Genomic DNA, 14,301 nt, shown 5'->3' on the forward strand with positions numbered 1-14,301 from the left:
GGCAGGGGCACCAATCAAGTGAACTGCTTAAGTTGTGTTTGGTGCTAAAGATTGCTGAATGTTGATGCAATCCAGTTCAGTGGGGAATATTCCATCACAGTTCAGACCTTGGAGAGGCTGTAAGGACTCAGGAGGTAATATACACATTGCAGAGGGTTCAGCTTCTGTTGACAAAGCTGGTCCACTTGAGCTTCTGGTCTGTGGTAACCCCTTCATGACGTGATAGGGACTTGGTGGTAGTAACCCCATTAACGTTTACAAGTAGGTGATGGTTGGGTCTTTTCTTATTGGAGACTCTCATTGTCTATCACAATTGTATTTTTAATTCTTATTCTGCTGAATCTAAGGACAAACAAGTCTCCTGCTGTGACATGTTTGTTTATTTTCACAGATGCACTGGGTAAACATTAAGAATGAGCTTGTAGGGCAGCACGGTGGTGCAGTGGTTAGCACTGCTGCCTCACCGTGCCGAGGTCCCAGGTTCGATCCCGGCTCTGGGTCATTGTCTGTGTGGAGTTTGCACATTCTCCCCATGTTTGCGTGGGTTTCGCCCCCACAACCCAAAGATGTGCAGGGTAGGTGGATTGGCCTTGCACAATTCCCCCTTAATGGGAAACAATGAATTGGGTACTTTACATTTATTTTTTAAAAAAGAATGAGCTTGAATTCACATCATGTCCCAACACTTCATAGCCAATTAAATATTTTTGCAAGTTGAGGGAAGCATGGTGGCGCAGTGGTTAGCACTGCCGCCTCATAGCACTGAGGACCCGGGTTTGATCCTGGCCCTGGGTCATTGTCCATCTGGCGTTTGCAAATTCTCCCCGTGTCTGCGTGGGTCTCACCCCCACAACCCAAAGATGTGCAGGGGCGGTAGATTGGCCACCCTAAATTGCCCCTTAATTGGAAAATAAAAAATTGGATACTCTAAATTTAAAAAGGAAAAAAAAAAATTGGTGATTGGCGAAGTGGAAATGGGAGCTGCTGACATAGTAAATAAACATCAGTCTGGAGTGTTTCGGTTGAAGGACCTGTTTTTGTGGGGTAGTTTCTGTGTAATTCCGTCTTCTGAGAATCATTGATGCAGTTTCTGTCTGAGTGAACAAACTTGGATCAAATCTCCATTTCAAACAATTAATTTTTCCCAGTATGAGAACCTTTGGCTGTGCAATTAAAAAGATAAGTAAGTTGTAGACTTCAAAGCAAGAGACCTCCAGAGGCTCAAAACTGGGAGACCAGAAAGAAGAAGTATAATCCTTTTCTACAATACTGAGGACCAATGATCCCGTTACATTTTTTTTGCTGCAAGGTCTGATTGTTTCTTTGCGTGTTACCTTTACATTTTTTACTAAGCTGCAGAAAGTGTACTTGTTAGAGCGGTTCACGGTTGCACGCATAGACAGCTTGAAGTGAATATTGCTGAGGACCTCTCCCTCTAATCAGTTATATGCTGCACTCAATGAGAGTATTGCTGAGCATATTTGAAGTGAATTGCATTTCAGCAAATGTTCTGGGGAAACAATTTTATTTTAAAATATTTGCACGCAAAACAGGCTTTGTGAGAAAAGATTTGTGAAAAAAATGATGTATTTTGAATGGATTCCATGATCGTTAGATAAAAATCAGAATATGTTTTTGTTTTTTAAAAAGGTAATGGAGTTTATTTTTGTTCCTTATTCTTGTCCTTTGCTAGTTCCATTCCCTTTTCCCCCAATCTAATTTCTACCTGTTCTTCTGGTATTATAGAAAGTGACAATCACTTGACAGTGGCACAATCAATGAAGAAAGAATTTGATAGCACGGAAACCTCGGATCTAAAGTTCCTTGTGGATGGAAAGATTATCCATGCTCACAAAGCTGTTCTCAAAATAAGGTAGCGGCCTAAAGTCATCAGAAATCCACTCGTAGCAGTAATTGTTAATAAGTGTGAGAAATAGTTTACTGTTAAAATTGATGAGAGATTTCCTTTATGTTCATAACTACTCTAAAATCTGACTGCAAACCCTTGTCTTAAAAGGTGTCTTGGATGATTTTTCAGAGAAGCTCTGCCGATTTTATTTGTTTGAAATATTCAGACCAGTTGTTCCCCATAATGAATTCAATTTTAGCATGGCCTCAGTTTTGTGTACTGTGTGAAGTCCCTTTGTTATCATTTGGGCTTTTAAATTCTCTTTTTTGTGTTCACATTCCTCCATGGCCCAGCCACTCCCTATTTCATTAACCAACTCCAGCCTTACTCTTGAGAACTTTGCCGTTCTTCATTTCTGGCCTCTGGTACAACACTTTATCCCACTTTGGCAACTCAGTATTCAGTCATCTAATGCGGATACAACAGCTTTACAATGGTTGAACTTGTATTCCTCTCCACCAAGGCCCATTAGCCCTGCTTACTTACATTTACACTTATGTTGGATTTTTCGCAGAGCAGTGTTCCTTTCGCTACCCCCCCCAAAAAGACACAGTAAGAAGTCTTACAACACCAGGTTAAAGTCCAATAGGTTCGTTTGGAATCACTAGCTTTCGGGGTGCAGCTCCTTCATCAGGTTCACCTAGCGCTCCGAAAGCTAGTGATTCCAAACAAACCTGTTGGACTTTAACCTGGTGCTGTAAGACTTCTTACTGTGCTCACCCCAGTCCAACGCCGGCATTTCCACATCATGGTCCCAAAAAAACGAATGTGGACCTAGAGAATACATGTAAGGCTATTAAAATGCAATCTCCATATACTTTTTTGTGTTTCAAGTTCAGATTAGTCTTTTGACTCTTTAATTTCTTGCAGTAGGCTTTATTATAAACTTTTTTATCATTTAATTTGAGCAGGTGTGAACACTTCCGATCCATGCTCCATGATGATGATGTGATTGAAATCGATCAGTTTAGCTATCCAGTGTACCGTGCCTTTCTAGAATACTTGTATACAGACTCTGTCACCCTACCTCCCGAGGATGCGATAGGTACTGTATACTGGCTATTTAATAGATATGTGTATTTGAATTATGGACAGCATGGCACAGTGGTTAGTACTGTCGCTTCACAGCGCCAAGGACCCAGGTTCAATTCACATCTTGGGTCACTGTGTGGAGTCTGCACGTTCTCCCCGTATCTGCGTGGGTTTCCTCCGGGTGCTCCGGTTTCCTCCCATAAGTCCCGAAAGGCATGCTGTTAGGTGAATTGGACATTCTGAATTCTCCCTCTGTGTACCCGAACAAACATCGTAGTGTGGCGACTAGGGACTTTTCACATTAACTTCATTGCAGTGTTAATGTAAGCCTACTTGTGAAACTAATAAAGATTATTATTACAGAAATGAGGAAAATTAGAACCATAGATGTTGTAAAAATGAATAGGTTTACAGGGAGAAAAAATAATATTACTTTTCAGAGTTGCCACAATAACAGTACATTTATGATCAAAGAGAAAATGCTGGAAAATCTCAGCAGGTCTGGCAGCATGAAATGAAAAAATGAAAATGGCTTATTGTCACGAGTAGGCTTCAATGAACTTACTGTGAAAAGCCCCTAGTCGCCACATTCCGGCGCCTGTCCGGGGAGGCTGGTACGGGAATCGAACCGTGCTGCTGGCCTGCTTGGTCTGCTTTAAAAGCCAGCGATTTAGCTGAATGAGCTAAACCATCCCCTGTATCTGTAAGGAGAGAAAAGAGCTAACGTTTCGAGTCCAGATGACCCTTTGTCAAAGCTGCCATACCTGCTGAGATTTTCCAGCATTTTCGCTTTGCTTTCAGATTCCAGCATCCGCAGTAATTTGCTTTAATACATTTATAATATTGGGCAACCTCCCCTGCAGGTCTGGCACATCTGTGGAGGGAGGAACTGAGTTCATGTTTTGAGTCCAAAATGATGTTGTCATTCCAAAGGAAAGAGGTTCTGACCCAGTGAATGAACAGTGATAGATTTCTAAGTCCGGATGGTGTGTGATTTAGAGGGGCACTAGTCTGTGGTTAGATTCAAATGCATATACTCCTTCGTCCATCCAGGTGGGATAGGGCATGGGGTTGGTGAGTTGCTGCAGTGTATCTTGTAGATCATAGAATTTACAGTGCAAAAGGAGACCATTCGGCACATCAAGTCAGCACCGGCTCTTGGAAAGAGCACCCTACCCAAGCCCCCACCTCCACCCTATCCCCGTAACCCAGTAACCCCACCCAACCTTTTTGGATACTAAGGGCAATTTAGCATGGGCCGTCCACGTAACCTACACATCTTTGGACTGTGGGAGGAAACCGGAGGATACCCACGCAGGCACGGGGAGAATGTGCAGTCTCCGCACAGACAGCAACCCAAGCCGGGAATTGAACCTGAGACCCTGAAGCTGGGAAGCAACGGTGCTAACCACCGTGCTACCTAGATGATGTACACACTGCTGTCTCAGTGCACTGGGGTCAAAGGGAGTAAATATTTTAAGGCTGTGTCTGGTGTCATAATATCCACTCATGTATATCATGAGATTGACAGACAGGATAACCAATGAAAACACATGACATAGAACAACCAATCACCAGACAGAACACCACCACTATAAAGCCCACAGGGCATTAAGGTTCTCTCTCTCTCACAGGACACGGCTAGGGTGATAGTCACAGTGCACAGGTCAATGAACATCATCACCATGTGGTAGAGAGCTAGTCTGGTCAATCCAGTAGGAGGTTATCAGTTAGGTTAATAGAGTGTCAACCCACAGCAGATTATGTACAGCAATCAACAGGTTCAATAAAACAGTGTTGGACCATCTCCTGTGTCGGACGCCTGTTTCTCGTTTTACTGCATCCAGATGCAGTCGATGTTAGACCAACACAAATAACACGTCATATGGGATGCCAATCAAGCGGTTGTTTTATCTTGAATGGTTTTGAGCTTTTTGAGTGTAGCTGCAGCTGCACTCATCCAGGACAGTATTTCACTACACCCTTACCTTATAGATGGTGGGCAGGCTTAAGGGAATCGTCATGCGAGTTATTTGCTGCAGAAACCCCATCTGACCTGTTCTTGTAGCCATAGTACTTTTATGACTGGTCCAGTTAGGTTTTTGGTCAATGGTGACTGCCAGGCCATTGATGGGGGCATCAGCAATGGTAACATAATTGAGATGATGGGAAAATTGCTTTACATCTCCATCCAGTGGCCATAGCTTGCAACTGCATACAGATGCTAACCATAACCATCTTTTAAACTGCTGTAAAAGCAAAATACTGCGGATGTTGGAAATTTGAAACAAAGACAGAAAATGCTGAGCATGTGTGGCAGCAAATGTGGAGAGAGAAACATCAATGACTTTTGGAGCCCATATGACTCTTCAGGACAGCACGGTAGCACAGTGAATAGCATTGTGGCTTCACTGCGCCAAGGCCCCAGGTTCGATTCCCTGCTGGGTCATTGTGCGGAGTCTGCACGTTTTCCCCGTGTCGGGTTTCCTCGGGGTGCTCTGGTTTCCTCCCACAGTCCAAAGACTTGCAGGTTAGGTGGTTTGGCCTCCTAAATTGCTCTTAGTGTCCAAAAAAGGTTAGATGGGGTTATTGGGTTACGGGGATAGGGTGGAAGTGAGGGCTTAAGTGGGTTGGTGCAGACTCGATGGGCCGAATGGCCTCCTTCTGCACTGTATGTTCTATGTTCAGAGCACAAGAGGGGTAGAAATGTGCTAGGTTACATGGTCGGCTGGTGTCCACCAGCATGTCCCGGTGCAAACCTTGCAGCAGCCAAAAGTAAATCACGTTCCCCAAATCGGAGAAATAATCCCAGATCAGTACAGACTATCCTGCAGCCAATACTGTGAGAATGTTCCTGTAAACAAGGAAGATTTATTTTTTTTAATATTAATTTAGTGTACCCAATTCATTTTATTTTCCAATTAAGGGGCAAGTTAGCATGGCCAATCCACCTACCCTGCACATCTTTGGGTTGTGGGGACGAAACCCACGCAAACACGAGGAGATTGTGCAAACTCTACACAGACAGTGATCCAGATCCGGGATTGGCACCGTGAGACAGCAATGCTAACCACTGCGCCACCGTGCTGCCCCCACAAGGAAGATTTCTGACAGATTCCTTTTAGTTGTGGTTCAGATGCCATTCAGTTGTTTTTTCAGGTAGCATTTGCTATGTCCAGTGCAGTTGCAATGAGCAGAAAGATAGACAAGTGACAATGTTCTATCCAAGTCAGCAAGGTAAACTAAATAAAAAGACGTAGAGGGACTGGAGAGGATGTAGGGAAGATTTACCAGTATGATACCAGAAATGTATGGGGTATGAAATGTATCAGGAAAGGATTCACAGCCTTAGGTCTCTGCTCTTGGAAAAAGAAGGCTGAAGGATGACTTCATAAAGATCTTTAAAATTATGAAAGAATTTGATAAAGTGTACACCAAGAGAATGTTTCCCTTTGTGGGGGAGAACATAACTGGAGGCCATTAATACAAGGTTGTCGACAAGAAATCCAATAAGCCTCCGGTAAGGTTGGTAACATGGAACGTCCGGGGACTGAATGGGCTGGTTAAAAGGTCACGTGCACCTCAGGAGCTTGAAAGCGGGGGTTGTCTTTTTGCAGGAGACACACCTCGGTATGAAGGACCAGGTTAGGTTAAGGAAGGGGTGGGTCGGGCAGGTTTTTCACTCAGCGTTTGATTTGAAATCGAATGGAGTTGCAATTTTAATGAGCAAAAAAAATGGGATTTGTGAGTGCGAAGGAGGCGAAGGATCCGGGTGGGAGATATGTTATTGGAAGGAGCACTGGTGGTGTTGGTAAATGTGTATGCCCCAAATTGGGATAATGTGGGTTTTATGAGGGGCTTGCGGGCAGCGATCCCGGATTTGCCCACACACCAGTTGATCACGGGAGGAGATTTTATATGTGTCCTGGAGCCGAGGGTGGATAGGTCGAACCCCACGTCGATGTGTAGGGTGGAATGACAAGGGAGCTGGGGGGGGGGGGTGGTTTATGGAGAGGATGGGTATGGTGGATCCATGGCGTTTTCAGAACCTGGGGGAAGAGAGTATTACTTTTCACACGTCTATAAGTTGTGTTCGAGGATTGATTACTTTGTAGTGAGTTGGGAGATTTTGGTTGGGGTGGGGGGGGCAGAATATGCGGGGATAGTTATCTCGGATCATGCGCCCCACTGGCCTGAGATTTGGTTTAGATCGGGACGCAAGCAGAAGCCGGGGTGGAGGTTTGACTCTGGGTTGTTGGAGGATGGAAGTTTTTGTAATAAGGTGCGGTTGGTGATTAGGGATTAAGGGGCAGCACGGTAGCATTGTGGATAGCACAATCGCTTCACAGCTCCAGGGTCCCAGGTTCGATTCCGGCTTGGGTCACTGTCTGTGCGGAGTCTGCACATCCTCCCCGTGTGTGCGTAGGTTTCCTCCCACAGTCCAAAGATGTGCAGGTTAGGTGGATTGGCCATGCTAAATTGCCCTTAGTGTCCAAAATTACCCTTAGTGTTGGGTGGGGTTACTGGGTTATGGGGATAGGGTGGAGATGTTGACCTTGGGTAGGATGCTCTTTCCAAGAGCTGGTGCAGACTCGATGGGCCGAATGGCCTCCTTCTGCACTGTAAATTCTATGTAATGTGGAGTTCAATCAGAATGGGGAGGTGTCGCCGGCCATTTTTTTGGGAAGCACTGAAGGCAGTGGTCCAGGGGGAAATTATTTTGTTTAAGGCTCGTGCGGATAGGGAAAGGAGGGCGGAACATGACCGTCTAGTGAGCGAGATAGTGGAGGTGGACAGGGAGTATTCGAGGGTGCTCGTCGTGGAGGGATTGGCGAGGAGGAAAAAGTTGCAGGGGCAATTTGACAGACAGGGGAGGGCGGTAGGGCAACTGCATAGGGCAAGAGGGGTGCAATACGAGTATGGGGAGAAGGTGAGCCTCGTGTTGGCGCACCAGCTGCGGAGGCAGGCTGCATCCAGGGAAATATTGAAGATACGGGCTGGGGATGTGGTGTCAGAGCCAGGGAAGATAAATGAGGCATTTAGGGAGCACTACCAGGGACTTTGAGGCTGACCCGGGGGAGAGGAGGGGGCATGGGGCAGTTTCTGGACGAGCTGGAATTTCCTCAGGTGGAGGAAGCAAAGAGGCAGGCATTGAAGGAGCCCCTGGGGCTGAGGGAGGTGCTAAATAGTATCAGGGGTATGAAGTTGGGGAAGGCCCCTGGGCCGGATGGGTACCTAGCGGAATTTTATAAGGAATTTGCAACGGACCTAGTACCACATCTGGGGGAGTTGCTGGAGACGATGACACAGGCAGGAATCACATTAATCCTGAAAAAGGGGAAAGACCTGTGGAATGTGGGTCGTATAGACCCATATCACCATTGAACACTAATGTGAAAGTATTGTTGGTGGGGAGGATGGAGGAGTGTATCCAGGGGGTGGTTGCAGAAGATCAAACAGGCTTTGTGAAGCGCAGGCAGCTCGCGAGTAATATATGTTGAATGTGGTGATGAATTCGTCGGGGGCTATGGTGTTCGAGGTTTTGGGAAGGTTTAGGTTTGGGCCGAGATTTGTGGCATGGGTGCGGTTGCTGTACGTGGCACCAAGGGCGAGGGTGAGGATGAATGATATGAGCTCATGAAGCTTTGACTTACACAGGGGTACGAGGCAGGGGTGCCCGCTGTTGCCATTGCTGTTTGTGCTGGCCACAGAGCCATTGGCGATGGCTCTCAGGGGGTCGGCAGAGTGGCGGGGGATTGTGAGGGGACAGAGGGAGCATCGGGTGTCGCTCTATGCCGTTAATCTCTAGCTGTATATTTCGGATCCGTGGGAGAGAATGGGAAGGATTATGGGCCTGCTGGGGAGGTATGGAGGGTTCTCGGGATACAAACTGAATGTAGGGAAAAGCGAGATTTTCCCGGTGAATGAGCTGGCACAGCGGGCTAATTTACCATAGCGAGGGATAGGTTTAGATATTTGGGGATTCAGGTAGCGAGGGAATGGACGAGGCTCCATAAGTGGAACCTAAAGCTGGAGGAGGAGGCCAGGGAGGATCTTAAGAAGTGGGATACACTGCACTTAACATTGGCGGGGACGGTCCAAGTGGTGAAAATGAATATTCTGCCAAGGTTCTTGTTTATCTTTCAAGCTCTCCCGATCTTTATGCCAAAGGCCTTTTCGGAAAGTGGACACGATCATCTCTGACTTTGTATGGGCGGGGAAGGTGCCGAGGGAGGGGAGGACCCTGCTACAGAGGCAGAGGCAGCAGGGGGGGGTTGGCGTTGCCAGACCTGCTTCATTATTATTGGGCGGCGAATGTGGACAAGGTGCGGCGGTGGTGGGAAGGAGTAGGGGTAGAGTGGGTTAGGATGGAGGAGAAATCTTGTAAGGGGTCTAGTTTGAGGGCTATGGTGACGGAAGCGTTGCCAATGGCTCTGAGTAGGTATTCAGGGAGCCCAGTGGTGCAGTCCACGGTGAAGATATGGAATCAGCTGAGGAGGCATTTTAGGGTTGAAGGGATGTGGGTGCTAACGCCGCTGTGTGAGTATCATGGGTTTGTGTCTGGAGAATGGATAGTGTATACAGGAGGTGGAGGGAAGTGGGGCTGATCAAGGTGAGGGATTTGTAATTGGAGGAAGGGTTCACCAGTCTGGAGGAGCTAAGGGAGAGGGTAGAGCTGCCAAGGGAGAGTGAGTTCAGGTATCTGCAGGTTAAGGACTTTGCACGAAATGTCTGGAGGAGGTTCCCTAGGTTGCCAGGATACACTCTGCTGGAGCGACTGCTGCTTCCGGATGTGGAAGGGGAGGGAAGAATTGGGGATATATACAAGTGGCTGGGGGAGCAGGGAGGCGAGCGGGTGGCGAAGATCAAGGACAAATGGGAAGCAGAGTTGGGAGGGGAGATCAATTGGGGAGTATGGAGTGAGGCACTGTGAAGGGTAAACGGGACCTCCTCTTGTGCAAGAATGAGCCTGATGCAGTTTAAGGTGGTGCACAGGGTGCATATGACTCAGGCGAGAATTAATGGGTTCTTTCAGGGTGTAGCAGATGAGTGTGAGAGGTGTGAGCGGGGTCCAGCGAATTTTGGGGTTGCGAAAAATTGGGAAAATTCTGGGCGGGAGTGTTCGCGGTCTTAGCCAGGCTGAAGGCTGATGTTGTGGCCTTCGCCTCTCTGATCGCACGGCGGCGAATTTTGCTGGAGTGGAGGTCAGCATCGCCATCGGACATAGCATGATGGTTGGGTGATCTGTACGAATTCCTGCGGTTAGAGAAGATAAAGTATGAGTTAAGGGGCTCTTCAGGGAGTTTGAGGAAAGGTGGGGATGCTTGTGACCGTGTTTGAGGAGCTGTTCATTTCATCGTGCGGGTGGTGGGGGGGGTGAAAATGGGGGGAAATCTGTACAAACTTTATAGTTGATTGTTGGGAAGTATGTTTCCCGGGGCGTTTATTCGCTGTAACCTGTTTTGATACATGTTTATAATAAAATACATTTAAAAAAAACAAGAAATCCAATAGAGAATTCAGAAGAAGTTCCTTTATCCAAAGTGCATTGAGAATGTGGAACCAACTATCACATTGTAGTGGGCGATGCAAATAGTATGGATGCATACTATAAGAAGCTCGACAAGCATTTGAGGGAGAAGGGAATAGATGGTTAAGATTGGCAGATTTAGATAAGGAAAGGTGGGAGGAGGCTTGAGTGCAGCACCAGTACCGGCAGACTGGGCTGGTTGGCCTGTTTCTCTGCTGTATAACTCATGTAATTACATATCTGTTGCAGAGTGTAATTTTGAGTATAGAATGTTTTGATGAGCCTGTCTCCTATGTAATTGTTTTACTGGCGTCTGCTGAGGGTTCTGGGCATATGTGGACTTTGGCGGGCTTTTCAGTCTGTGAGAGGGTGACCTGTAAGCAAGACCTGTTTTACTCATGCTCCTGTTTTTCATAGTTTTTGCTGTTACTGCTATTCTACTGAGTTGTTGTCAATCAACGTTATTTATTTAAGTAAAGAAGTTCCTTCTTTTAAACAACACATTTGACTACTTCCTTTGTGGTCTCAAATTACCACAGTATCCACCTTAGAAAATCCGAAATGTGCTATGGAGTGATGGGGAAGGAGAGAGTATATTCCTTAGGGAAGTGGTACCAGGATGGGGATCAGCAGGGACTGTACAATTGGGTTGAATGTACCTGAATTGGGTTGGGATCAAGGTTCTGGCGGGAAAGGATAGCTAGGGCTGTAAGTAAGTAAGATTTTAAATTAATAACTTGGGTGAAAGTAATAGTTAGAAATTACAGAAAAATAACAAATTAGGAAAAATAGTAAAGGACAATCTAAAGGAAGGAATAAGAATATAATAAACGGCCAGAAATGGGTTATGGTAAAATAACTACTAAAAACTGGATGCAGCAATATAAGTTACACTGAACACAAAATAATGAACTGGAGGCAATCATTTGTGGACAAGACCCACCTAGAGGGATGACTGAATCCTGAGCACATAAAGACCAAGATTGGTAACTATATACTACAGGATATAGCACAGGAAGGAGGGGAGCTGGACTAGTTGTCCAGTAAAAATAGTAAAATGACAGTGGCCAGAGAAGGGCTACAGAATTGTTTCTGGGAAATATGAAGTACATAGGAAGGACTGAATACAATGAATGATCTGGTGGAAATTGCCATTCAACCAGGGCTAGTTAGAATCGCCAATGGGTCTGTTGTGCCTGACATGATTGTAGCTGTCGAAATATAATGGTCACCCTGCTACAAGGCTAAAGATTTCCACTGATCTCAATGATACATTGATTAGGATATGTACAGTGATACATGCATTGTATTTAATATATGCAAATATATGATAAATTGTATTCAAAACCATAATATAAATGGTCTTGGTTTTGATTTTAAAAGTAAAAAAGTGCTCTTTTTCAAAACACTTGTGTTTAAAAAGATTATTACTTTTTACCCTACAGGCCTTTTAGATTTGGCAGCATTTTACGGAGAGAACAGCTTAAAAAACCTTTGTGAGCAGACTATTAAACAAGGCATTTCCGTGGAGAATGCCATCACTTTACTGTCAGCTGCAGTGAAATATCAGGCAAAGGTAGGAGAATCGGAACAAACTATGCATGCTAAACATGTTCCTTATGAACTTACTGCTTGCTTTGGAAAGTAAATGTCCTTTCAGTTCATACTATCTTGATATGACCCAAGACAGAAAGAGGCTATTTGTCTTATTATGCCTGTGCCAACACTTAACAATTAATCCCATTGGTCATTTTCTCCAGATCCCTTTTTTTCCCTTCCAGTAATTGACATACTCCCTTTTGAAAGTTAATCTGCTTCCAGCACATTTCTGGCAGTGAGTTCTAGTTCATTGTAATTCATTGCATGGAAAGATAATTCCCTCATTTTACCCCTTGTTCTGTCACCCTCAAAAGTTTCTATATATACATCTCTAATTCTCTCTGTTCCCCCTCCCCCTTTAAAACTGTACTATTTTGTTTATTTGTCTCTATTAATCTTCCTTCCAGAAAGTGTCACCTCATATTTCTGTCATTGAGCTGCACCTATCACGTCAGCCTATTTCAGCGGCCTCTGTCCTCCTGCATTCTATCACTATCCTCTACATGTCACTTGTGAAGTTATGGCCTGTATTTTCAAGTCCATGTCATTGATATATATCAAAAAGCAGTATCCTAATGCCTATCCATGGGGAACACCATTGTACACGTCCTTACAGTTTGAAAAACAACTGTTCACCGCTACTCTGTACACTCCTTAGTCAATTTTGTACCCATACTGCCATGAACGTTAATTTCACTAACACATTTATTATCGTGCACTTTATCAAATGCCTTTTGAAAGTTCATAGACTAACATCAACTGTGATACCCTCATTGACTCTCTCCATCATTTCATCAAAGAACTCAAACAAATTAATCAAATATGATTAACAAATCCATGCTGACTTTCATTTAGCAACCCATATTTTGCTTGGTTCTCGCAATATTGACTCGTAAGTATTTTCCCACCACTGACCGGCTCACTGGCCTGTAATTTAATCTTTCTTTTTGAACAATGTGTAAAATCCTCCGGTCCACTGGCACCATTCCTCGTGCAAGGAGGAAGGGAAGACTGTGGCTAGGGTCTCTGCAATTTCCACCTTTGCTTCCCCCAGTATCTTGGGATCCATCTCATCTGAATGGGGTGATCTTTTTATTTTGAGGATCATTAACCTTTTAAGTCTTTCCTGTTTATTTTTGTCCTCTCCAAAGCTGCTCTGACCACTTCCTTCACTGCCGCATTCCCAGAATCCTCTTCTCTTGTGAAGACTGAAGCAAAGCACTCATTTAGTATCTCAGCCATGCCCTCTGACCCTAAAAGATCTCCTTTTCTCTCTCTGATAGGTCCCACCCTTCCTTTGTCTACGCTTATATTATTTATATGTTTTTAAAATACTTTTGGGTTCCCTGTTGTTAGCTGTTAACCTAGTCTTCTCTTTGCCCTTCTATATTTTGTTTAGATCTCCCATGTACTTCTGTATTCATTGTATTGATTGAACTTTATTTGCCATAATTTTTTGTTTCATGTTATTTCTATATCTTTAGTCATCTTTGGATATCTTCCTTACTCCCTTGTGAGGAAAGTGTCTACTTTACCCAAATCTTCTCCTACTTTGAGGCATCCTCCTATTGTTCATATTCTATTTTTCCTACCAATGTTTGATTCAAATTCACCTGGGCCAGATTACTTTTCAACTTGAAACCAGCCCTTCTCTGTTTAAATTATTTTACTTTTGGTTGTTCCTTATCCCTTTCCATAACTTTTCTAAACTTAATGATATTGGGATCAGTATTTTTCAAGGTTTACCCATTGTAATATGCCTTGCTTCATATGCTCCAGCACTGCTTAAACTAATCAAGAAAGTTTTCTTGTACACATTTTAGAAATTCACCTCCCTCTTTCACACTTACTAACTCAGTCTGTATTGGGTTAATTCAGTTATCATTATTCTTGCATCTGTCTGTAATTTGACTGAAAATCTGCTTCTCTACCTCCTCCCATTATTTGACGATCTATTGTATACATCCAGTAGTGAATTAGTTTCTCTATTGTTCTTTAATTCTAACCAAATAGGTTCTGTGTTTGGCTCTTCAACTAAATCATTCCTTCCCAATACTATAATTTATTACAAAAGGGAAAATGCTGGAAAATCTCAGCAAGTCTGGCAGCATCTGCAGGGAGAGAAAAGAGCTAACGTTTAGAGTCTGATTACTCTTTGTCAAAGCTGACAAAAAGTGCTTTGACAAAGAGTCCCTCCCTACAGATGCTGCCAGACTTGCTGAGATTTTCC

General features: G+C 44.4%; 1 protein-coding gene across 3 annotated transcripts in view; it reads left to right on the plus strand.

Moving 5' to 3' along the window:
- Window positions 1–14,301, plus strand: part of LOC119969258 (RCC1 and BTB domain-containing protein 2-like) — a 133,451-nt gene that overhangs the window by 112,728 nt on the left and 6,422 nt on the right. For all 3 annotated transcript variants that reach the window (XM_038802632.1, XM_038802631.1, XM_038802633.1), the window contains exons 9-11: window positions 1,747–1,873; window positions 2,821–2,954; window positions 11,918–12,048. In XM_038802632.1, coding sequence (XP_038658560.1) covers window positions 1,747–1,873; window positions 2,821–2,954; window positions 11,918–12,048 — 392 coding nt within the window. The remainder of the gene's footprint in view (window positions 1–1,746; window positions 1,874–2,820; window positions 2,955–11,917; window positions 12,049–14,301) is intronic.

The sequence above is a fragment of the Scyliorhinus canicula genome, chromosome 7, assembly GCF_902713615.1.
Source record: "Scyliorhinus canicula chromosome 7, sScyCan1.1, whole genome shotgun sequence".
NCBI classification, from domain to species: Eukaryota; Metazoa; Chordata; class Chondrichthyes; order Carcharhiniformes; family Scyliorhinidae; genus Scyliorhinus; species Scyliorhinus canicula.